Here is a 27,195-nt window from a genome sequence, read left to right as displayed (position 1 = left end):
ACAGTTTTGGCACAAATCAGGCTGGAGCTTAAATCCAAGCTTCTGCCTGAGAAATAATACAGTGTGAATATATCTCTGCATTGAACATCAGGCCTACTGTGTGCAACCTCTACGTGTGTTTTTTTTGGATTTATTTATGAAGTGATGAAGGGCCTAGAATCTGATATCTGAACTAAAATTATGTAGAATCTGAAGTAAAATCCTTGAAATCTTAGCCTGGAGAATTATAAGCCTGGAGCACTGAAAATGGCCCATTGAAATAAGAGATATGCATAAAGATTTGGACAAGGTCACTTCCCTGTTCACTGTGAGATTCCTCTGCTGTGTTTGCTGCTGGCAGGCTTTTGCTATGCCCTAAATCACACAACACAAAATGACTTTTGTGTCCCTCCCAGAAAGTACTTTCCTGGGAGAATAAGAACATTGACCCCTAGATTGTAGGAACATATTTATTTATTGTGATGCTGCTCTAATCTGTCTTTTGCTGCAAACCTACCACTTAGTTCCCAGATTGTAATGAAATATTCGTAAACCTAACAGACTGCTAAATAAGACCCAAAAGTTAACTTCCTGAAATTTATAGGAGCTCTGTCATGGTTTTAAACAGGGTGACAGGCCCAATAGTCTTATTTGACTAAGAGATGAACGTTTGAAAAAAAACTCAAAATGTTTCCATACTTAACAATCTTTTAATTTTAAGCCTACATACACTGGCATGCTCAGTTGACAGACAGCTCTTAATTTAAAAAGCTCAAACCAAAAAAATCCAAATAAACGATTACTTAAATCCTAACTTATTTTGTAATCATGTATAGGAATAGCAGTTGTTTTTGTTGGTCTGGTCTCCCTTTCTGCTGGCTGGGTTCCCTTTCTGTGTGACAGATGTGCTATTTATGGAAGGGTATTCTGAATATTTTAAAGCACTGACTGTTAGGATCATCTCCTTCACAGACTGTAAAATGAGAGAGAATAAAATGCCAAATAATTTCCCAAAGAAAAATCTCTGAGTATATATCTATATTAATCATTAAAAAAAGAAGAGGAAACAAGATCGTCTATTTTTACAAGAAGCTAATTCAAATCCAATATGTACATATCACAACAATCTTTTGTTGTTGCTGTGCAATGTTTTCTTATTTAATCCAATACTTAACAGTAGTTTTCACTGTTTAAAAAAAAAAAAATCATTCGTTTAGGAAAAAAAAATCATAGGGTACACAAATTCATAAGGAAGAATATGAGAATATGTGCCTGAAAATTTGGCGACTTGCTTTTTCTCAGCTGTATTGGCAGGTCTGATGAAAGATAGTGCCTCTCTGTATGGAATCTGGCCTCAAAGTATCTGTCTATTTTAGCAGCTGGTCAGAAAGCATTTATATTCACTTATACATACGGCAAACAACATTTGCCTAAATAAGCCTTTTTTTGTGAAACATTTTCGGAGCTAACTTTAATGTTCGCAGTTCTGGTCAGTGGTGCATATTTGCTTGGGGTATTTGGGGTAGAGAGAAGGAAGCTATGAGAAGTCACTGGAAGTGGGGGTGGGGCAGTTTGCTCTATAGATGGGTCTTACGGTTTGTTTTACCTCAAATGATGGTTTAGCCTTCTGGGAAAATAATTCAGGTCATAGTAAATTGTGGCATGGTATTTTCATTCTCCTTTTGGAGACATGGTGACAAGGAAAATAAAAACAGTTTTGTTTATTAGGCATTTTAAAAAATCTGATAAGCAGTTTTTATTTTTTTTCTCTGCATATTTTTTCATTATATATTTGAAATGTTTCATTGTATTTTGAAAATTTCCAGAAAATAAGCCTTTTTTAACACTTCTACTTATCTGGAAAAACCTAATTCCCACAATTACACTCGTGCAATCTCTGCAGTGGGTGATACCAATTTAACATATTTAGCAGAACAACATGCATGTGGCATTAATCTCAGCAGGTAAAAGAAAGATGTTAAGTAGATGATGCAGATTTTATTATTATTATTATTTCAGTTTAATGTTTCAAAATCCTTTTTTTTTTAAGGGGAAAAAAAAAAAAAAAGACGAGAGCACTTTAGTAGCTGCATTGACCTCCATGATGTCAGAGTGTCATTGTGCAACCGTAGCTAAGAAAAGCCTCTGAGAAGGAAAAAAAAAAAAAAAAAAAAAAAAAGGAGCTTTGCATCTCCCAATAACATGAGATGTGCATATACTGTATGTAGCATTTTGGAATTCATACTGTGGTAGTGAGCTGTTGCTTTCAGTTTGGTTAGACAATCATTGTTTCGTTTTCCTTGCTTTGACAGTGAGTATGCTTGTATGCTGCTTAAGTCTTCTTAGTGCTATCTAGGTCAGTATACTTAGCGTAGCTTTTATGTTTTGTAAATCTGACAGATACCGTGCCTGAAGGAGATCAGCACCATTTTTTCTTTTTTTTTTTTTTTTATTATATCTGAGGATAGAATAATATTTTATAATTAATCAGAACTGTATAGCACAGCACCTACCGTTTCTGCATTGCAGATATATTTAGCTCTAACACTGCTTGTGGTTAACAGGGTGTAGCGTAGACACAGACAGCTGATCATGCAGTCAGACCCTGTGCTTGTGTGGTTTGTCAATACTGCTCAGGATTTTGAGGGACTGTAAAAAAGAAAAAACAGAAAGGGAAGAAAAAAATTATTTATTTATATGAGCATTACATCTTTAATTATGTTTTTGTGTTTGTTTTTAATTGTCTTATTTTTTAATTCTAAAATTTAGAAATTAGAAAAGCACAGCAAATGCATCCAGGATTTAATTTGTGCGATACGAAATCTTTCTGCTTCAAGAGGATGTTACCGTAGTCAATCCAGCCTTTCTCCAGTAAGCAAGAAGACTGTTTTCTTTTCCTCAGCAGGCGGACTCAGCCATTGCACAGGCAGATTTTGATAAGAGTTTGAAATGTCTACTACTGTATTGTTGTAGAATTTGGAGTTTGCTAACAGTGTTAGTGACTGGAGCTCATCTTGCATCACCAGTTGATGACAATTTTCTTTGTTCCCTCCCACCCAGTTGAACCAAGACTCTGTAGCTGATACGCAATGTCACTTACAACATTAATCAGATACTGCATTTAAGGTGAGCTGTCCCTTGCCTCCTCCCTTACCAGAGCTGTGCTGCAGTATGTATCTTACTCCTGCAAGCCTGAAATGGCAGGCAGGATTAACGTTGCTTGTGCTGTGTGCATGCTGTGTATTGAATTCATTATACCGTGCCTAGTATCTCAAATGTGAGTATGTTAAATGGTCTGTGTGCCATATCATGCAGTAGTGAAGACTGGCTTGTGCTTCATTACAGGCTTAGATATTTGAGCATCACCTTAAGAATTCTTTTTCATTTGCAATGTGGTGAGCTGTTAGCTTGTCATCACATTCAAACTACATTATTAGCCCTTGGAAAGGATAAAAAAAAAAAAAAAAAAAAAGGAAAGAAAGAAAAAGGAGCAAACCGTGCTTCCAGATGGTGTCACCCTTTTTCTTCCTGCATTTACTGTAGTTTAAATAATGTATATTGTATTGTTAATTAATGTGAATATCGAATTAAAGCACTTGAAACTTACATATTTATTATGCAGGTAGGAGGCACGTCGCATCTATTTTTAACTCTTACGCAGTCCACGTTGTGCAATGGGCTTTGGTTGTCGAGTTTATATTTTCAGCTGTGATATCAATAGGCTGATTTTCAGTAAATGTGACAAGTGGCCTTTGCAGTGGTCAGCTTCAAGCTTCGAACACTCTGAGGAGGAGGAAAAAAAAAAAAACCTTGTGTTGCAGTTTCGGAAAACCTTGGATGAGGACATTTTTTTCCCCACTCCTGCTTTCCCTATTGATAAACTCAGTTCTCCTGATCACGGTCTATTCAAGCTGCTTCCCATCTGATTTTTGACAACTGCTTCTAAAAAAATTATCAAGAAGACCAAGAATAGAATTTATCTCCATCGCTTTACATAAAAATGGCTGGGTGCATTGCCATGCTAACACTGCACTAAGTGATACACGCAGGTAGGTTGAGATTTGCATGTTTTACTGATTTCTTGGTCAGTGTTGCAAGTACATGAAATGGGCTTTAGAATGTAGCTTTCAGATTAAAAAACAAAAAACAGTGCTAAATTGATAATGAAAACTGCAGTGTTAAATTGTTGGCTTCACATACTGGCATGACAATTGTTTTTATCTGCTTTTAAAAAAAATCTATTGTGAAAGTAGAACAATCATGCCTGTTAAAATAATCATATGTACTAAGGGCGTGGCAACGCTTCTGCAACAAAAGAATTTTTGAAAACCCTATTGATTCAATTATATTTTAAAGCTGACTATTACCATTACTGAGCTTGCAGTTAAAATGCAAAAATAAAAATTAAGGTAGATAAGAAAAATGAAAAATATTTAAATTGTCGTAAGCGGTTTTCTGTGTTTTGTGCGAAATCTTAAATAAAGATTAGTATGCTTCATACTCAGATTTTCAGAATTGGCTACAAACATACACCTGCAGCATTTATTTTTATTTTAACATAGAAGGACTTTAAAGAGAGAGATTGATATAGATGGCCCTGTCAGCTTAAACCGAGTATCAGCTCACTGAAGTGTGTTTTACTTCACACAAAAATAAGGTTATGAAATAAAAGCTTAACAGCCTTAGGTACAAAAACCTGAATCTGAGCATTAAGAATAAAAATAATTGAGTACTGTACTACTTACACCAACTTTTGTAATATATTTGTTTCAGATTAATACTGGGCCAGAACTAGTTTCCTTGGCAACCAAATCCTTTTAAAAGGTGCAATAGTAGAGATGTAATATGAAGTTATTCTCTTTAATAGCAATACCACAGTGCAAATGGAAATTTTACAGTTAAGTTTCTGTTCGGTTCTAAATGAGAATCTCATCTCATTCTGTGTTTCCATGCGGCTGTCATTTATTAAACGATGCCATGTTTATAAAGCTGTACACAAGAAAAAAACTATTTTATTCCTGTTTTGTATTGGTTGTTTCCAGAAACGTACCCCAGTTTCTTTTCTTTTTATTTTATTATTTTTTTTTTAATTTAGCCTAGTCTTGCATGTAGGTCAAGGTTTGTACTGCGTGTATATAAAGTGATAGTTTCATTATCACAAGTATAAAAGTATCACTGAAACATTTAGTAGCTGAGAAACGTAGAGAATCAGAAGTAAGTTTAAACCTTCTTTCACCTTTGCTGAATTCAGCCACGGTAATGTTAATAAACCTTTATTTAAATAGTGGACCTATTCTGAAGTTCAACTAAAGAGCTGCTTAACCAGACTGGAAAAGAACTTGTGTAGGATCTTAAGTAAGACTTTATAAAATAAGCTCACTTGCAGTCTACGGTGATATGCAGACCTCACAGATTTTGCAAAAATTAAGTATTATAATTCCTTATTTCTATTTTTAGCTGATGTTTTTAACAATATCAGTAAATCAGAAATCTTACGTGTGCCACAGTTAACAGATGTTACTGAATGTCTCCACTGTGCTTGTAACGTGGTGTATCTCCTTGTAAATCCCCTTTGTACGTGACTTGAGAAATTCTCACTACTGCAATGAGACTTTTGCAGCAGGGTAGCCATTTTCCTTTCATGTCCTTGACTCTAAAATGACTAAGTGTATTTTGTTTGGATGAGGACCCAGCGCTGAAAATTAATACAAAGGAGGTATTTAGATGTACAGCCAATTATATCAATAATAGCCTTGAGAGTTTCAGTACTATCAAACTAATTCTCATTTATTTCTAAATATACCACTTCAGTACACTCCAAACAAACAGCATAAAACTGCTCAGGAATATGACTGTTGTCACTTGCCTCGATAGGCCAGTGCTTAATAATGATAATAAAAACCATTTGATTCGTAATTATGAGATTAGCTTGACATGGTGCAGTATTTCTGTGTTCCACCTAAAGAAGCTGAGCTGAAAACATAATAAACAGCATCTCTCAAGTGACGTATTAAAGTTTGCATGTTATTTTGTAATTTGATTTATCTCCAGTAGATTCCTTCTGATGGTTTTTTTTTTTTTTTTTGGTCTGAAATGTTATATGGTGTGCGCCATTACATGTAGTTATCAAAACTGCATTTTTGTTTATTTTGTGTGGTTATTTTTAAAGGATGTTGCTGAGCTAATGCTATGCAGAAGCAATCTATTTATTGCCATTGATATTTATTTTTAGAGGAGATGGGGCACTTTGAGTTAAACTGTTTTTATTATGGCTTTGTGTTCAAATATATCCACTCAAGGCATTTAAAGCAAGTGCAGCTCCGTTACATGAGCACACTTCACTACAGTTGTTTTAAATCCATTTGCAAATATGTTCTTTTATTAGGGGATGCAAGTCCTCTTGTGATTAATATGGCTGGACTCAAGTGCTTTCATGATTCTGGAAAAACTCATTGGCAGCCAGTGGACAATAATTTCTTCTAGCAAAAGAAACTGATTTATTTACTAAGGAGGATTCCAGTAATTTGCAAGATGATTCCAGTTTGACTGTTCTATGTGGCTTGCTGCATGTATAGCCATGGCAGTTAGACCCACCTAATACAGTTTCAGAACGTTATAGCCAGAGGTGCCATACGAGCTCTGGTGTAAACTCCATCCGTGTTATTCTTCTTGGCTACAGGGAATAGAGACAGGTGCAGTTTTTCACACCTCGAGCACAGTCTGTCAGATGTTATTTGGGAGGGAGGGGGGTTCTGTACAGTTTTATCCTAGGAGTGTAATTGCTAATACTCAGCCCTCCTTTTTATAATCAAAATGTGTTTTATCCATGCTAATTCCACTCCTGCCTAATGGAAAATCTACACAAAACTTGAGTAAAAATGAAATCAAACTAAAAATCATTCATTTAAGCATTATCCTACTGCTTTTCAATGACATTTCTGATTCAGGTTACTTCTGGCTCTAAACTTCATTTTGATTTGAAGCTGCAGCAGTGTGAAACTATGTTCAGATCATATTTGTGAGACTATCACAGAGACTCTGGTAGTAATGGACGGGTAACAATTAACCCTTTTAATTAATGCCTTTGGGTCATCTAGTGTCTCTGTTGTATTTTATCATGGGAATTGTTTCATTGTGTTTTAAAAGGGCTTCATTTTGTCTAGTACTACATTTGAATTCCAGTGTTGTCAAATTCGGAAATTCTTTAGCTTCGATAAGCTCCTTTACTTCTGGATTCCTGGATGTTTAAGATTCCCATTCACCATAATATTTGACAGTCATTTGTCAATGTAGATGTGCTTAGGACATTATTGGTGTTTGGGATAATGGCTTAATGCAAATCTCCTTCATTCTGGTCTTTGTTACAGGCATATGTATAAGCTGTAGAATATTTACTAAAATCAAGATATACTAAAAATGTACTCAGACAAAAACAAAACAAAAGCTTATCTTTTTACATTTTAAAGCCAAAGTAATGGATCCTGTAGTACCTGCATACTGCTGTTTATAAAAGTATAGTGGTATATTTGCAAATGGAAGATGTATCTATGATTAATTGCTGGAATATAAAAAAGGCTATCAGCTCAGTCGTAATTCCTTATCTGTAAGATTTTGCAGTTGCTGTATGAAACAATTTGATTCTGTTTAGGATCTCTGGAACAAAGCCATGTTCTGAATAATTTTTAAACTATTATATGAAATGTTATTAGGGGGTTTTATGTACAACAACATAAAATCAGGATGTTTAACAATGATGAGTCATTTGAGCAGAGAGATACAGGAAGTGTATTCTGGAGAACAAGAGCTGCCCAGAAAAGACTTGTGGTGATATCTGTAATAAAAGAGGCCGAAAGAAAAGTGGCAGAATAGAAAGAGGAGAAAGAAAAAGCTCTCTGAAAGACTGCAGAAATGCAGGGATGCTTTTAAGATAAAGAATAACTTGTAATTGGTTTTGACAGTTTATATGCAGTCAAGGGATTTGACTAGTAAAGATGATTGTTTCTCCCCATACTATAATTTGTTTTCTAATCTGGCAAACTGTGATAGCTAATCCTAAAAAACACTTGCTTTCCACTGACTTCAACTTGCAAAACTCAGGAACAGACTGTCTGAGAAAGCTGTGAAGCCTCCATTATTTGAGGTCTTATTAGGTAGAAGTGTTAGGAATGACTTGGATATAGTTGAGATGGGGGAAGGGAAGTAGAGCCAAGGATTGTTTTTAGTCTAATTTTTGCAGCGATCCCGATAAAATAAATGGTTTTAAACTTGAAACCATGCTCAGATTTCTTTTTTGGACATATGAAACAGCATCCAGTTTACAATACGCAGGTTAAAACACAATAAAACAATGCAGGCAGACGCAGTATTCCTAATAGTCTGGTTAGCTGTCCTGTTCTATTGCTGATGTGTTGCAAGCACCCAGATGTGGATTTAGAGTCCCACAGCATTCCACTAAAAATTTAGATGAATTACACAATGTATTTGGCAATTGGTACTTGACTAATAATTTAGTCATTACATTTGGATCTTCCCCTTTGCAGGCTGACACACAGTAGCCACAGAGGTCACAAAATTACTGAGATTATTTTGCAGAACATAGCTGTCAATACCACTTCTAAAAGGCGCTAACAGAAGAACAACCTGATTTTAGTCACGTACATTTATGGGGTGATCATAGCAAGCTGAAATCTCTTTAAAACTCACACAGAAAAAACAGCTTAAGTATTGAATACTTTAAAACCATGTTGTTGCATGACTTCTTTTTGGTTAAGATCTACCTTTTTAAGAATCCTTTCAGAGACTGTTATCGCTGTGGTACTGTATCACTCTACGCAGTTATCAGTATTGTTGGATTTTTCCATCCTCCTGCTGCGCTTTTGTTGCCATAGAAGTTAGTGAAGTAAAATCAGACAGAAAAGATGTTTCTAACAGGTTGTTACAGCCTCCAATGATCTGTACAAACCAAACGTATTGGCAGGCCAGGAAACCTCCTGAGCTTGCCAGAAAGTTAACTCTGGAAGTGGATCCGAGCCACCAATGTTCATTACCAGTCTGTGCCATACGACAAAGGTAGAGGAACTCTCCTAGTGACAACACCCATTTCTGATATAATTGTAGGTGGTTCAGCTAGAAATGGCTAACCTCTACCCTTATATATGACTGTAATCAGGGGTAGTAAAAAAAAAAGCTACTGAATTATGAGGTATAAACAGCACTTCATAAATTAAAGGATGAATAACCAGAGTATTTCAAAATAGGAGTTCTGCATGACATTTTCAAATTGTATCAGTTTACTTTCTACTTACTGTGAATATACAATAATCATCGTGGTTAAAATAAACATGTCTAGTAGTTGTGCTTTAGATTTGATGTATGTAGGTATTGAATGAAATAATCCATGAAACCCTGATTAATTCATTAATTTTGAATGTGGTCTTTTGCATCACAGAGTATAATTTGCATTACAGCAAGGGAATTGTTTCATTGATTTCAGTGGCACTATTTGCATAAATTTCAGTAGGAAACGGTCTGTTGGATCATAGTCGTTAATGTTGTGAAATCTTAAAGTAGAAATACATAATTAAGGATACTAGGCAAAATGTAAGATAAGGAACTGAATTTAAAAAAAAAAAAAAAAGCAAAAATGTCTGGAATTCCTATAATATCTTAAAATGTTTCTGTAGTTAAGTTTACTTTTAATACACAACGTTGTATGACAGAAAATGATAACGGATAATCAGAGACAATATGATGGAATTAGAAGTTTAAATTAATAAAATATTAAAAGTAGATAGATTCAAGTTACCTGGACTTGCAGAAGCAATATACTGGAAAATCAAAGTTATACCTATTTTAAGTAAATTACCATAGAATTCTTGCTTGGTATATTTTAGGTAGAATACTGGGCCATAACCTGTTTCCTTGGCAACCACATAGGAATAAAAGGTACATAAGCAAAGCTGCAGATGTGTGCCAGTGAATACTTATTAAGCAGCCCAATGCATTTACATACCATGTGCTCATAATAATGCATGTATTTTCAAAATCACCATATAAAAAGATTTCTGTGCATGGCCCAATGTGGATTCTTAGTACTCAAAGGTTTAAACCTAAAAAACTCATGTTTTCAGTGGAAATCTCTTGTGAGTTTAAATTGAGCTTTAAATGGGACTTGGAATTGACATACTGGGTTTGGTCTGCGAATTGAAACCTTTCTCTGAGATTCTGAATACTTAATAGAACTCCTTTATGACAACACAACACGAAAATGAAGGTTTCTGTTGCCTTTCAGAAATGCTCAGCCATTGTAAATTTGAATCTTGCACCAGCGTTTGGATGCAAGTATGATTATTCTGTTTGACACGATGACAAACTAAAGCCACTTGGAACAACAACAACAAAACCTAGTGTTGTCTGTAGCACTCTCATTCTATCCAACATATCCAGGCAAAGAGATGTGAACACATGTTGCCTTCTCACAGTCAACAACAGAAAGAGAAGGGGGGGGAAAGAGAAAAATCTGTAGAAGTCAGAATGGCAATTGTCCTTGGACTTTCAGAATAAGATTTGGACGTAGCATTTAGGCAGTACTCATACTTTCTGTGCAAGTGTTTGTATCATACTGTTTTGTTTTATACTCCCGGATTAAAAAATTTCAGATACGCAAGATCCATTTTGACAAATTTGTTTACTGACTTCAGCAAGTTTATGTACACAGTATTTTTGGCCTTTCTTCTCAAAGTATTCATTTGCATATAAAATGAAAACTGTACAACCCTTTGGCTTAATTGTCACCCCCTAGATGATACGTCTAAGTCCAAAATGCTAATAATTAAAAAGACAGTACAAATGTGGATCTGCAAATTCAGAGCTTAAATTAAGGTGTTGTAATCAATAGCCTAAATAAAACCCTCTTCAAATCCATTAAAACATTCCCATTCAATTTTTTGTAGTATGCATTAAGAGAGGGGGCTTCATACGTAACACAGCACTGAGATTTAGCACACAAAGATTATCCTGAAAATGTTAAACATTTCTATAACACTCAGTGGTCAAGTAAACCAGAATCCAGTATAATTCTGGATAGTTTGAACACTATCACATGAATCTTTTCACGATCTTGAACCATAAACCCTGTTGTTATACAGCATCAAGCACTACAATACTCTTAAGCCTTTTGAGTCAGTAAGAGTTCAGGGAATTATTAAGGAGATGCAAGTTGACTGATTGTTGTTCTTGTTTTTTCTTGATGTTCCCCATCTGAACTGAGCTCACTGTCTGGCTAGGATTTGTACCTGAGGTAATTCACATTAGTGGCTGAGCACGCAGCACAAACTGGAGCTAGAGCCATCAAGATTTTCTTCTCACTGCCACAGTCCTCCCCCATAGCTTGCACAGAGGCCCTGCTCTAGCTTTTAGGTTGGAAGCATACAGCAGGCCAGAAGAGGAGTAAGGCTTGGGTCAGCACAGAATGGAGTCTAAGAATATTTAAGAACATACAGCCGAAGTTACTCTCTGTGTCAAGCAAGTTGCCAAAATTAATTGCCACACTTACGCAATGATTCAGAGTAATAGCTATCACTTATGTGTTGCTTTTGGCACGCTAAATTTTGGCAGTATAAATGCCAAAAACAATTAAATTCAATAAGGAACGTTGGTGATCAGCGGTGGCTAGTTAACAGCTTTAAGACCAATTCCGGTTTTAAAATTGGCTATAGAGCAAGCCACCAAAGCAGGGGTGTCGCCGGGGGAAGGGATTTAGCTCTGTTTTCAGCCTAGCAGGATTTGCTGCATCAGCTGTATGTAGTGAAGGGCAACAATGGCTCTATCTGCCTGGTCCCCAGCACACCTGACCGAGAATAATAGTGGCGCCCTGAGCACACAATTTATCTGGTGCTCTTATGTATGTTGATTCAGATATTCAAAGGCTGTTTCCTCTGAAAATTTGAAAACAAAAGGCTGGTTGCACTACTTTTATTTTGTCTTTCTGATAACCGAATGGGCAACATAGTAATTGTCCAAAATGAAAAGAACTTAAAGGTTTAATTTGCTAATTTTGTTGACAAAGGTCAACAATAGAAAAATTGAAAACACTGTCTGTAAACATAGCTTCATGACTGCAATTGATCTATGCTTGCTAAGGACTGTGTTCTGTCCCAGAAGTGTGGGAGGCTAGAAAGTAGCTTGTCAGCAGCATAGAAAAAAATATGAAGACTTAAATGGAAATAATGTTGAGATTGTTCAGAGATAGCAAGATGTAAAGTCAGCTGATTCTTAGTAGCAATACAGCATAAGCTTTTCTATTTTGTGCTAAAGATATGTCAGGTATTGCATTCGCTTCATTTTCTTCTTTAGACTGGTGGAGAGACAATCTTAGTTATACCTTCAAAAATTATTTGGATGTGTTTAGTGTTAATGGGACTTAGATTACACCATAACTAAAATTAATATTGAAGCCAATATACCATAGGGAAAGACTTGTTCTTTCCTTGGTGCATATGTGCAGCTTGACAATTGAATGAGTTCTGCCAGGCGTGTCCCTGTCCTGGTCAGACTTCGAGCAGCAGGCAGCTGCCACGGGCCTCCATAAATGGGCTCCTTCCCCTGTCTTCTAACTCCACTCAAAGCTGTGGAAGAGGAGAAGGGTTATGCAAAGCTACTCTTTCCCTTGCTCATGTGACAGAAAGTGGAGTGGAGCCACTTTGGGATGCCTGAGTGAAGTGTTGGGCTGCCTGATGGGTGAAGAGCTTTGTTTTCCTTCTCAGCAGCATCACTAGTCGCCTTGGCCTCAGCTGTGAGACCAAAAGCAGTCCATCCAAGCATTTTTCTCCTCGATAGGCTGGTCTGCTCAAGGCATTGAGAAGGAAACCAGTCAAGTCCTGTCCAAAACCCTGTCACTCATAAGGAATTTGCAAGAGATGGTAATGCTATGTATGTTGTTTCCTGCTGTTGTTTAAGAACTGAAACTGCTTGGCTAGGAAGGAATATTGGAACATTTTTTTTCTTTTTTCCTGGGCAGCCTGAAATACTCTTAAGGAAAAAATACCACGTGCCATGATTTGCAGAAGTGAGATTATCAGACTTCAGCAAAGCATTCACACAGCACACTCCAGCAGCCTTGGGATTGTTTATTCGTTTTAAAGAATTTTGCTGGCAATTTTCTCTATACCTTGTAATTAATTATACCATGTAAGAAGTAATCCATTTTCTTTGCATCTAAATGTTTTTACATGAATGATTATAAGGGGAAGGTAAAGTCTTGGGTGCAGTCAAGATGGCCTCATAAAGAATTTCTTACTCTGAAGTGTTTTTAATGTATAAGAAGCTGATGTGACTGTGAATTCCAAGTAGCTCAAACATATTTGTGGAAATTAGCACCTTCAATTACAGTGCTGGCCACAGAAAAAGGGATTCTTTGTATAGTTGATGAGCTAAAGTTGCCCTAAGAAAACACACTATTAATTAAAACACACACACGCACAAAAAAAAATAAAAATAAAAAATAAAAATAAAAAATCAGTTCAGCTCTGTTACATTGTCTATAGATACTGCCAGGACATCAAAGGGTCAAGAACAAATAAAATAATGTCTCTAAATTGAGGATATCTGCTAAACAAATGACAGTTGTGCTTCTGATTTTAAAAACAATACAAATAAAGCAATATTAATGAAGATTTAGTGGGAATTCAAAACATATTCTTCCTTAAATTTGATTCACTTAATGTAAAATGATACTTGTATTTATTATTGCTCAGTAATGCACGGTTATTTCTTTCTTTTAATGTATTACAGGTTTAATTTAATCCATATTACTGTATTCCTACTGACAAAACATTTGTCACAAATACTTCTTATGGCACATGTCAGAAATCTCCATTAATACATATTGATAGATATATATGCCTAAAACAATACTAAGCAACAGTACATAAACAATAGACAAAGGCCAGGATTAAAATAACCTTCATGTGAGTATGAAAATCTGCTTCTCACTTATGTTACATGTTTTCCACCTGACTCAAACCCCCCTTTTTTTTTTTTTTTTTTTTCCCTTAGCTTCATGATTCCGAGTACCTGGGAAAGAGGCAGAGGGAATAATATGTGCAGGAAGGCAGTACCAAATATGTTGGGGTATATAGCTAAAGCAAATCAAACTCCTTCCTTCTTTATTCAGGTTTACATTTGTTAGTGTTTCTGAAGCACTAGTAGTGTTGTTGCACTTGTTTCCTGAGGTAATAAATAATTTAAAATAAGAGAAATTAGAGAATGACTGCTCAAAACATACATCTCCTTGATACTTTATTAATTTATATATGGTTAAAAACAAGATAATCAGATAAAGAAAGAAGGTAAATGCTAGAGGTACTTCAAGATCTGAAAGTAGCTTTTTTTCAGATATGGTTACTTAAAGGAAACACCTCATCTCTCTCCTTTTTAGTGGGGAGTTGCATTAGTTACTGTAGTGAGTTCCATTTCTCCACAGACGCTTTCTCTTTCTTCGTGTGAGAAAGGCTTTGAAGGAGAGCAAGGCAAATAAATTTCTTTGTTAGGCGTTAAAGGAACGCTAAACGTGGATCAAACCGCACTGGTGATCACAGAAACGGGGCTCGGATACAGGGAATCGCTGGATTTCCTCACCGCTTTAAATTTGCGGTGCTTGCCCATAAACACCTTTCCTAACACTATGAACGCCCCAGGCGGCCGCGTAAATTAAGCACAAAGCTTAATGTGAAATTAACGTGAACCCGGCCCGCGGAAACCAGCGCGGCGCCGGCAGCGGCCCGCACAGCCCCGGCCCCGGGCGCAGCCGGCCGCCCAGGAGCAGCGCCGCAAAATGGCGGCGGCGCCCTCCCGCCCGCCATCGGTGGCCCCGCGCCGCCAGGAAGCCGGCACCTGCCCCGCCAGCCCGCCGCCCGCCCTCGCCTTCCTCGCTGCCGAGGGGGACCCCGCAGACGCGGTTTTAGTCGCCTTGTAGCTCGGACACAGTGAGTTGCGCTGCATTCGAGCGTCAGGCTGCTTAAGCGTTTGTGCTGGTGCTAGGAAAAGTCACGTTGCAGGCTAATGTGCGTCGCTTCCTCGGCTCGAAGCTCGGCTGAGCGCCGCGCACGGGGCACGCTGTTACCAGAAGCAGGAAGCGCCGCCGCCTTATCTGCCGCCGAGGGGCTGCCGACGCTTGCTGCCCGCGGAGGCTCTGCCCCGGGACAGGCCGATGCACTGACGCTAAGGTGCTGCGCCGGGAGCTTGCACTGTGCGGCGTTCGTGCGGGGCGGCCGGCGGTGGCGATGGAGCCCCCCGAGGAGCGGAGCACCTTCGCACAGGGGCAGCAGCCGCCCCCGCCCGCCTTCGGTCGTTACAGGGGACGGGGCTTGCGCGGGCGTCCAGCTCCACCGTGTGGGCAGCGGCGGCACCGGGCCGCGGGGCGAGCCCCGGCGGGCGGGGGGCTGCGGCCCCGGGCTGGGAGAGGGGCGAGGCTGGGGAAAGGCGGCCCCGGGGGCTGCGGGGGTCCCCGCGGCTGCTTTCGTGCCATGAGCTCGCAGGGCCGAGCTGGGAAGTGAGGGAGTGCCGATACTAAAAGTGTGCTTGAGCTGTTCTGCCGCCCTCCAGCTGTCTGAATTGGAGGAAGTGGTGTGAAAAAAATGATTTGAAGTCCATAATGCCTACGAAGCTGTAATAAATAGAAGAGCGAAATGTTATATCAATAGGTAAGGATGCAAGAACCAAGAGTCTGAAATAGAAAACGTGTCAGTGTGCTTGCAGAAGTAGTGCATCGCTACGTCGAGCGTAGCACTACGCTGCAAGCCGCTGCAAGCTCTTAAATATAATTAGCCATCATTAACATTTCCCTGTGTGCCTGAGGCTGTAGGCAGGAGGCCGGCTGAAGGCCGCCTGCTCCACGCAGCCTGGCATGGCCAACCTGCCCGGCTGGACCTGGAGGAGTGAGGCCCTACGACGCTGTGTCTGCCTTGAGAGCAGCACCAGGAAGTGTTAGCACCTTCTTTAAAATCCCAGTGGAAATGTGAGGAATTAAACAACGGAAAGTTGATAAACTGTAATAACAGTTTTTCAGACTCTTGTTTTTTATTTGGCCTGAGTACAGGCAATTGGCCCTAGCGGGATTTTGTTGGTGCCGTTATCTTGCCTTTTTAAATTTAGGGGACTGAAGTCTCCTCTTGGGTAATGTGGTGCACTTGCCTGGCAATAGATTTCAAAGCTTAGCAAGAGTTAAAAATAATATTCCTAGATTGGAACTGTTCTTCTTTGGTAGGATTTTTTTTTTGTTTTGTTATATTTGGTATTTGTAGGCCAGAAAGACTGTTGTGATCTTTGTTCACTTCAAAATAATATTGATATGAAAACCAGCAGTGGCATCTTGCCTCTGCAGTGTCCATGTGGAGTTGACTGATCTAGTTCTTATAATTAGCAGCATCAGCTGTGAGGCATGGCTAGTCACATTTGTATTTGGATGCATCAGTCTCTGACCTTTCTTTCTGTTAAATATGAAAATAACATTAGAAGTTACGTTGTTCTGCAGTGGTATTCTGTTGATGTCAGAAAAGGTAATGTTATAACTACCTTTTATAATAATGAAGATGGATATCTTTTCTTATTAATTCTATGTTTCTTGGTTAGAGCAGACAACTCCTGGAAACTAAAATGCTGCTTTTCTTCTTGCCATGCCAACTTGAAATGAAATGTAAACTATTCCTAAAATAATCCATTTGTGTGTGTTCTAGGTAGGGCATTTTGTTTTTACAGCGCTTCAGGTACATTTTTGACAAATGAAGGAAGCAAGACAGGTACAATAAAAGCCAGTAGAGAAAATCATTACACACATGAATAAATGGACTATTTTGGGAATGCATAGTTTGAAACAGAAACAAAAAGTGTTGAATCTAAAAACTAATTTGCTCTGGAATTTTTCTGTGTAACTTTACAATAGCAGATGGTTTAGCACATAGGGGGAAAAAAAAAGTACACGTCCAAAACGCAAATGATAGTTTCTGCTGCTTGTACACGAGGAATCTAGCTCAATGTTTTACTTAGGATACCACAATGTCCATGGTTCACAGGCTACAAAAATTGGCAGTCTATATACACTCAAGTAGAAATAGAAAAGATTCTCTTCTCAAGAGGGTAAACTTTGAAATAGCTAGTTGAATAGCAAGACTTCTACTAAAAACACTAGACTTCGCATATAAATGCCTCTTAGTATGAAACTCTGATATATTTAGCAAACAGTATGTCAGATGATGCATCTTTGAACTAAAACCAGCTGTCTCCTGTAAAGAAACAGAAAAAACACAGGCAAGTTCCTTTGGGGGTAATTCACTGGGAAGTAGAGCTGACATCATTTATTTCTTATACTCAGGAAATAACTCTATCAATAGCTCCCGTTGTGAAATGTTTTTGATGTCTGACAGTTGGTTTCTAGTACAACATCATATGAGCAAGTTAGATGTAATCTCAGACATTGTCAATGAGAAAAAAGAATCAATTATGTGATAGTGGCTGCTTGCTTGAAGAAGCGTTCTTGTCAGTATTCTTTCTGTCCAGGACTTGATAGGATAGAAACAACCTAAAATTATTTACTTCTTTTCAGATACCAAACCAAAGAAAATAACTGTACTCAATTACTGTGAATTTTATATTATCACTCCAAATGAATAAATATTTATTTTAAGACAAATAAATGTAATGAACAAACACAAACTATGATTTTATAATTTAAAGGCACAAAACACTGCATCTAGATTTACAGCTATGAGTGACCAGATAATCAAAATAATACACATCTACATTTCTATCACAACTGTACTGATGAATTCACTTCTTTCTGTCCATGGTATATATATAAGCATATTCTTTAAAAATCACTATTTCGATTTTTCTGAATTTTGTGCCTTGAAAATTCTCAGTCAGTAGATGTATTAGCAGTTTGGGCCATTTGCATGGTAATACCTCCCTGACAGAAACAGTGACTACACTGTAAGGTACAAATCTTACTTCCAAGCCTCATCTGAAATATATCAAATTATATTTTGTTTGCTTTAACAGTAAGATGGTCGTTCCTTTTTTTTTTTTTTTTTTTTTTTTTCATGATTTGATTTGCAGTGAAATAAGCTTTGTGATACGCTGTCCAAAGTGCAACTAGATCAGCTAGAGCATGTGTCTATGTCCCTTACTGCTTTGTGATGAAGACCCTGTTTTCAATGAAGGACTACTTTCAAATAGCTTGGGTGGGCAAACCAATGTGTTCTCAGTTGGCATTGCTGCTTGCTTCGTGAATATGAGTCGAAACCTTATTTCACGCTTTGGATCTGACCCATCTTAAAAATAAGTTAGCATATTAAATGTAAACTTTCTGGTGGTAAGGGCCATAATGATTTTTAAGCTTGGCATTTCCATTTGGAAGAGTAACTGGAATGCTCAGAAGGTACTCCTGTCTTACTAGAGCACTACGGCATGGGGCTGTTTTAACCTGTATTACAAAATACCTGCAGTTGGTCATTATTTAAGGTGCATTTTGATTACACAAATTGGAAGAAAAGGGTCTTAAAATTAAATATGCAGATTTTTTACTGTAGTGATTGGTAAGTGTCAGTAGGACAACTGTTTCTTGATGACCTGGTCAGCAAAGGTCAGCAGTAGTAGAAAACATAACTTGGAGTTTTGGGGGAAAACAAAAAACAAGTGAAAACAACCCCTTTCATTTGATATTTGAATGAAACAAAAATGATCTGGTTTAACCAGAGATTTTTTCCATATACATGATGTTAAATCCATCTGTTTCTTTTATCAGTGTGTTTTTCATTCATATTTTGCATCTTCTATTTCAGTCAGTAAACCACTGCATAGCCATACTGTACAGTCTGGATAATCTAAACATTTTTTTGGTCAACACTGAACCTCATTACTATAAATTGGCAATTATTTAACAGTATTTGCTATTGCAATGAAATCTTATTATTTCATAGAAATTAAGAACAAACACTGTTGCATTATAAACTGAACACTATGAATCTAAGCTATTAACTAAGGAAAAAATGTTCTATTACCCATTTTACTCCCTGAATTTATAATTTCAGGGTTTTAACTATTTATCTAAGAAACTTTTTTAATAGTGTGTAAATTATGTAAGCAATGTTACATGTGCTCTGCTATCATTTACAAAACTTTGTTGCTTGTGCACTCAGTTGTTTATAAAGCCTTATCCTGTAGCTGAAACTTTATTTCATGGGAATCTCTGATCCCTGTTTTAAATACCGATTTAATAAGCTGATCAAATGTGGCTGTGTTCTAACATGACTGTTTGACAAGCAGCCCCAGAAAGCAAAGTCCTTGGTATCCACAGAACCACAGCGATTCAATTTTCCTTCCCCATAGCGCCTGCCAAATACCTTGGTCACGTGCTGAGGAATTACCCCAAGGGTTCAGTGAGTCACTTAGTGTGAAGTTGAGCAGATGCATCTAGTGGCACAAACAAGAGCTGGTGGTCGTGGTCCCCAATGGTAGGCACCGTGTGGATGATGGGGCAGTGCAGGCGCAGGGAAGGTCTGACTCCCACCAATGAGCTGCAGGTGCTGTATCTGTCAGATCTAGAGAGACTTGTACGTTGAGACAGTAGCACAGCCCAAATGAAATGGGGAACAATATGCAACTGATGAAGGTGATAATGCATCTAAGATTGCAGTGTCAGACAACCGGGAGAAAATAATTTCTACCTGGTGATCACAGTATATAAATCATCCCTGCTGTCCTGAGAAGCCAGGTTACCTTCAGTGGTGTTGGCGTGAATGAACCTACGTGACTTCAACCTGAAATGCTATGACAACATTTTACTCGTTCTCAACATTTTAAAAGTTAATATGTTTAAAAACAATTATAAAAAATTATGGAACTATAAACTTGATATGTAATCAAAATGAATGAAAATTGCCTCAAAATATATTTACACTGTTCTTTTTTTCCTTGTAGATGACAGTCATGTCTCATTCAAAGGATCTCAAAGACGACTTCCACAGTGACACTGTACTTTCCATTTTAAATGAACAGCGCATTAGGGGTATTTTATGTGATGTCACCATCATTGTGGAAGACACCAAATTTAAAGCCCATAGTAATGTGCTGGCAGCTTCAAGCCTTTACTTTAAAAACATTTTTTGGAGTCGTACTATCTGTATTTCAGGTCATGTACTGGAGCTAGATGATCTCAAAGCTGAAGTGTTTACAGAAATACTGAACTACATTTACAGTTCCACAGTAGTTGTTAAGAGGCAGGAGACTGTAACAGACCTGGCAGCTGCAGGGAAAAAATTGGGAATATCATTTCTTGAAGATCTTACAGATGTTAATTTCTCAAGCTCCCCCTGCCCCTATGCATACTGTATCAATGAGAAAGGGACTGTTAAAGAGGAAAAACATGAAAAGAGACACGAAGAATCTGCTGTTACAAATGGACCACGAATTACAAATGCATTCTCAATTTTTGAAACTGAAAACAGTTTGTTTTCTCCACTTGATTTGAGGGCAAACTTCAAAAAGGTATCTGAGACAATACAAACACCCAACGTCAGCCTCGACAGAAGCGATGCTTGCAAAGATGCCGAGCCAGCCAGTACGCTGGCAGAGCACTCCTATGCGGTTTCTTCGGGAGGAGATACTTTTCAAGGAACACCGTGTTTTGAACAGGACAGCAGCCCTTCATACAAGACAGTTGAAGACCACTATGAAAACCACCAAGCAACACCACTTGTTCAGCCAGCAAAACAAGCATGCAGTACTCCTAAGGCAGCTTTCAAGTCCCAGGGGACTGGTTTGGCTGTAGCAAAAACACCGGCCTCTACAGTGACCAACACAGAAACCCCACGTGAAGCAGTTAATGACCAGAGAATTGTTTCCTTTCCAAAACCTCAGAGTAAAGCAGATTTCCATTTGCCCAGAGAAGAGGAAAATAAATCTGCTAATATCTCTGGATCTGCAGCAACTGTTCCACCTGCTTACAACTGTAACTGCTGCGCGAAATCATTCAGTGACAGGGCATTACTCAGTACTCATCTTCAGCTCCACTCAGAGAATCAGGAAACTTTCGTATGCAAATACTGCAGCAAGCAATTTGCAAATCTAAATATACTGGAAAGTCATGAACAAGTCTGTATGAGATCAAGTAGCTTATCTGTTCACAATGGAAATGAACAAAATTTTTCAGATAACTATACTGCCACAGATGGAAGGAATGGAAGTTCATATGCAAACGCAGAGCCTCTATTGTCTGAAAACAGCATCACTGATTATTCTAATGCAAACTGCACTTTACCAGAAACAGATCATTTGGTTAAAGTTGTTGATGGGCAGATATTATATACCTGTATAGTTTGCAAACGTAGTTATGTAACGTTGTCAAGCCTTCGAAGACATGCAAATGTGCATTCCTGGAGAAGAACATACCCTTGTCACTACTGCAACAAAGTATTTGCATTAGCTGAGTATCGCACCAGACACGAGATCTGGCACACCGGAGAAAGACGCTATCAGTGCATTTTCTGCCTGGAGACTTTTATGACTTACTATATTCTAAAAAATCATCAGAAATCGTTCCATGCAATTGACCATCGCCTCTCAGTAAATAAGAAGACAGCCAATGGAGGCTTAAAACCAAGCATGTACCCGTACAAACTTTATCGCCTTCTACCTATGAAATGCAGGCGACTACCTTATAAGTCCTACCGAAATTCTGCGTATGAAAATGTTCAAACAAGTAGCCAAGCTAATGAAACTGCTCCTAGTAACTGCTTCATTCAGAGTTCTCTTAGCTCTGAGCTACCATCACTGAATTTTCAAAGTAATATACTAACAAACAACAGAACTCTTGCCCTGGACACCTCTTCGTGTAACGATGCAGCACCTTCCACAAATACTCAGAATTCTTCCTCCTGGGGAGTAGGTATCTTAAATTCTGACCTGCAAAGAGACTTTTTCACAGCTGACAAAAGAGGTTCCACTGCCCCAAATGACTCTAGTTCTCGTGAGTATGATTCCTCAATTGTGTCTTTAACTAACGTGAATGAAAATTCAACCTCTGTAATCAGTTACAGCAGTTCTGCACCCTCTGTTATAATGCACAGTAGCAGAGTTTCATCGGTAATAATGCACAGTAAAACAGTCACTTCTGTAGAAAACAGTAAGACAGAATCATCTAGTAATCTACCTAGTCAATCTGTAAGTGATGACAGTAAATATGGGTCAGATAATTATGGAAAATGCATTACCAAACCAAAAACTATTAAGGAGAAAAAGAAAACACTGCAGTGCACCAGAGCAGAAGCAACTGAGGATACGCAGCACATCCAAGGATCTGGAGGTTCATCCAGCAAAACCACTGATACTGTTCAAGAATCGAGTAAAACTGAAACTTACATTGCAAAGCCTGCCTTACCTGGAACATCTACTGACAGCAATGTTGCTCCTCTTTGCCAAATAACAGTAAAAATTGGTAACGAGGCTATTGTAAAAAGGCATATATTAGGATCTAAGCTGTTTTGTAAAAGGGGCCGCAAATCTAAACACGAGTCCAAGCAGGACAACCTAATTGAGGAGTCGGAAATGGAGATAAAGGAAAGAAGCCCATCTAGGCTCTATAGCTCAGAGTGCCTGGAGCTGGCAGAAATGTGCGATGATGTAAGTGATCAGGACTCCAGTGATAAGCCTTGGAGACCGTATTACAATTACAAACCAAAAAAGAAATCTAAACAGCTCAGAAAAATGAAAAAGACCAAATGGAGGAAAAAGCATGGAAACAGAAACACCGTTATGGAAAGTCACAGTATGTGCAGTCGGGAGTATGCACTCAGGAATGCTCCTGAAGAAAAGGCTGCCAGTCAAGAAGAGAACACAGAAATGCCCAGTCTTCACTGTGAGCTCTGTGAAAGAGATAAATCTTCCAACGCAGAAATTCAAGACCATGTGCACTGGCATGTAGCTACTTCAAAGCCTTACATCTGTGAATTATGCCAAAAACAATTTCAAAGTCCATCCACCTTAAAAATGCATATGAGGTGTCACACTGGGGAAAAGCCCTATACCTGCAAAACCTGTGGGAAATGTTTTTCAGTTCCTGGAAATCTACAGAAACATGAACGTATTCACTTAGGTGTCAAAGACTTTGTCTGCCAATACTGTAATAAGGCATTCACTTTAAATGAAACACTCAAAATACACGAAAGAATTCATACTGGAGAAAAACGCTACCACTGTCAGTTCTGCTTACAGAGTTTCCTGTACCTTTCTACCAAAAGGAACCATGAGCAACGGCATGTGCGTGAGCATAATGGAAAAGGATACGCTTGCTTTCAGTGCCCCAAAATTTGCAAGACAGCAGCTGCCCTGGGAATGCACCAGAAGAAACATCTATTCAAAAGTCCAGGTCCACAAGATAGAAAAGAACAGTTTTGCAGTGAAAGTGCTCAGCTGTTGGAAAATCAACATTTTCTTGGCCCAGAAGGAAGCGAAGTGAAAAATATACAAAATGTAACTCCAGAAGTAATACTCTGAGTGGTAGTTGTGCGAAAGAGAAGAAAAATGCAAAATTATATGTATAGGAGAAAATGTAGATGCATTGAATGGGAAAACTCCACTCTAATTAGTATCATTTACTAAGACTGTGTCTTTTAAACATATGTTGGTATATGCAAAAGGAGGAAAAAATATAATACTGAAAAGGATAACTAGTATTTGCAATAATACAAACTTAATGTGAAAGACCCAAAATACTTTCACCACAATAGACTTCTAACGTACATACAGAGAGAAAGAAGAAAAAAATCATGACCAACCGACCCCCTTCTAGTTACTGTTACAAGAAACTAGCCACTGAACTATTTTACAGTGAGGAATCATTCTGGGTAAAATAAATATGTAGGTTCAAAGTATATTCTATAGAAAGAATTTTTGCTGCAGAAACCATGTATTGCAATTGTTTAAACAAAAAATAATGTGTTTATAAAAGAAAATGTGACTTAATGTATTCTGAAGTGAAGGTAGGAAATGTTTCTTGAATTTGGGTATGCCGAAGTACAGTTGAGTTCTGGAGTGCTTTTCTGTAACTCAACACTTACCAAACACATGCAGAAGCATAAACCTCTTTTTCTTTCCAGATTGTTTTGTTGTTAACCCTAATAAGCATTAAGTCTCTGAGAGCTTGTACGGAAAGTGTTCCAGATGTACGATATCTCTGAGACATGTAATAAAGATTCAGTGGAATGCATAATAGCCGGTCTTCCAAATGGCAAAAATTCCAAAAGGTTCAACTGTCAGTGGCCTGGTAGCACTTTTCAGTTGCATCTGTCTAAAGAAAATTGTTCTTCTGAAACAGCCTAGATTAAGGAACTCGTGAATATAAACTTCCACCTCCTGATGAGTCTGCAACTCCTGTCTTTTAGAAATACTATTCTTCTCAGCAGCAGAAGATTTAGAAGAAGATTTAGAGTCTTCCTCTACATCTTGGAATAATGTCTGGACAACAGATGACAGAGCAACTCCCAATAAGTCGTTTGATTTTGGGAGGAGTAGGTAAACGCTCAGATGCCTGCTTCCACATGTATCCCTGAGGCAGTTCCTATATATAAACAGGGATTGGGACAGTTTGTAGGGTTTCTTGTCATCCCCATGCCTTAAATGCAACATCTAACTTCCTACGTCCCTGCTCAACGATCCCAGTAAAGATCCCAGCATCTCGCCCCAGGCAAGCTTTGTCACTGTGTCCCTTGTCTCAGCACAGTGGGCCCAGAGCAGAGAGGTGCCTGCATCAGGTTGATGGAGAAAGAAGTGTTAGAAGAAGTGTTTCTGCCTCCATCATCCTGCCAACCCAAAAGGTTATGGTGAGCCTTCCAGCTTCTTGTTTTGCATTCACCAAGAATCAGAAGGGTAGGCTTCCAGAAGACATCACCAAAATAAATCTTACAATTCATACTATTTTGTGAAAATGTGATTAATTTTAACTGAGATTAAGAGGTTTTAAAAGAGTTAACGAGGGTATATGTCTACAAGTTGCATATTATATGATAGGGCTCTTTTGTAAGGTATCTGCATTTCCAATTAGTCATGTACATTCATCTTTACAAAGTGTTAAAAACTTAAACCAGGACAAAGGTTAGTGAATCTCAACTTAATTCTGTGTGCAAATATGGTATACGATTTGTTTACTTTGTTTTCTTGAATATTCTAAAAGAAACTATAGCTTGGGTATGGTAAAACTACAGTTGAAATGATAACTACAGCATTGATTGAAGTAATAATATAGTCCACTTATTTATTCTGTCATTGGTGAATGCTGTGAACCCTTTGAGAACTGTTTGGTTTCATGGCAGCTTTGGTTCCATTTAAATAAGGATAACAGAAGAATAAACATAGGAAAGTACAATGATGTTTCAAAGAAAGTACACGGAGATATTTTCTAAGTGGGCTTGTATGATGATAATTATAGACCAAAGCAAATAAGGTAGAATATTTATACATATAAAGATAATTTTACAAATATTTTATATAACTGTATAGTTCATAAGAAAAATACTGATAGCTTGTGTTAGGTCTGGGGGGGTTTGTATATTTTGATAAAAACACAATGACTTTGTAACTGTATATTCTCTACAATTTATAGCAAAGCAGTTTTAAGATGGCAATGTCATGTTTATAGTTCAATTGTGGCACTTTTACTACAAGTAACACGTTGCAGTAATGAGTCTAGTATTAATGACCAAATTAGAATTAAAATAAGTGTAAGAGAAGGTAAATACTGTACGTTGTCAAAGACTGTAATTTGCTGCATCTGTATTTTTGTTTAGAAGAAAATATTAAATGCAGATGTTAAGGATTGATAAAGAGTCTAATTTTATTTTTAGAAAGAGTGATTATAACTGTTTTTGCTTGATTAAAATAACCTCTTCCTATTTTTTTGCAAGTCTCTCCATTTTTTAAGTTATGTTATATGTTTCTGGATCATATGGAATATGTATCTGCTAATGTGCATTTCATTATAAGATTAAGCAACACAGTTCCCAATTGTTCCCTTCATTAAGGTCAGAACCGTTAATTGAGAACATGCCAGAGGTCAAGGGGGGTGATGGTATCTCCTGGCATCATACCATTAAGGGTGAACACAGTGCTAAGGTGAAGATAATCAACTTGCTGTGTCTCTTAAAGGACTGGGAGATGGGTGAACTGCATTTAAGACTTTGCAACACCTTAAACACTTTTTCGTGAGGACCAGAAATGTAAAAAATCTTATTTAAATTCTGACAGTAACCTTGCAGTATAGACTGTGTATTTTACACACCGTACTTCAAATATTGTGGGACTACTGCCAACATAGAGTTCAGAACGGAAATACCTGATTGCATAACGAAATACAAAGGTATATACAAAACAGAATGCATGCTCAAAGTACTTCCCCCTTCAGCTAGGTGTCACTGGTCTGTAACTTGCATTGAAAGTTAAATTTAAGCTAAGTTATGCAGGACATTTTGGGATGGTCCTCAGCAGAGATGCATAACTAACCAAAAACATATAATGTTTGCTACTCATAATATATATTTCTCCCTCCTATTTCAAAAGCTAATTAAAAACTTCTGATGAAGGTGACATTAAGGTAAACAGTAAACTTCAACTGTCATCGTAAATTTTGAGAGAGTTATGGAAAAAATAGTTTTACATGATCTAGTTTAAAAAATGCTGCAACACAATGTAACTGTACCTCTGCGTTCGCAGAGAGAACCTCAAGAGAGGTTTCAGAGCAAAACTCGCTCTGACAGGGTTGCCCTCAGTTCCCCAGCCACGGGTGGGACAAGGCAGCCAGTCTACTGGAAACCAAGTGTAGATAACCAAATCCCTCAATTTGTACTATAGGGAAAGCTCTCACTTCTGGCAGGTAGAAGTCACCCTATGCAAATGTGTGTCTTTGTGCAGGCCTGCGCTTTGCATGCATACAAATTCACCCACTCCTGGTGTGGCGAAGCAGCCTGCTGCCCATCCCGCCGCCTCTGAAGATGTCTCATTGCCCAGCCCCGATGCAGAGAGCGGGGACGAGGTGGGACGCTGACAGCTGCAGGGAGTGGGGCAGAGCATGGCCTGGCCGCCAGGCTGTGGGGCTCCATGCCAGGTAATGATCATAAGGGTGAGATTTGTGCGGGGCAGCCACGGCAGGGGACTCCAGTCAGAGACAAGCAC

General features: G+C 38.1%; 1 protein-coding gene across 1 annotated transcript; it reads left to right on the top strand.

Moving 5' to 3' along the window:
* The first annotated feature begins 3,780 nt into the window (after positions 1–3,780).
* Positions 3,781–25,890, top strand: ZBTB38 (zinc finger and BTB domain containing 38). The gene is made up of 2 exons (XM_084292201.1): positions 3,781–4,028; positions 19,954–25,890. The coding sequence occupies exon 2, from the start codon at positions 19,954–19,956 to the stop codon at positions 23,524–23,526; it is 3,573 nt and encodes a 1,190-aa protein (XP_084148327.1). The 5' UTR covers positions 3,781–4,028; the 3' UTR covers positions 23,527–25,890.
* The last annotated feature ends 1,305 nt before the right edge of the window (positions 25,891–27,195 follow it).

Source organism: Netta rufina (assembly GCF_964035555.1).
Source record: "Netta rufina genome assembly, chromosome: 9".
NCBI classification, from domain to species: domain Eukaryota; kingdom Metazoa; phylum Chordata; class Aves; order Anseriformes; family Anatidae; genus Netta; species Netta rufina.
This window is presented reverse-complemented; position numbering and strand designations above follow the sequence as displayed.

Bases quoted from the DNA above. Each gene is read 5' to 3' on its own strand.
- ZBTB38 (XM_084292201.1), top strand. From the start codon at position 19,954: ATGACAGTCATGTCTCATTCAAAGGATCTCAAAGACGACTTCCACAGT.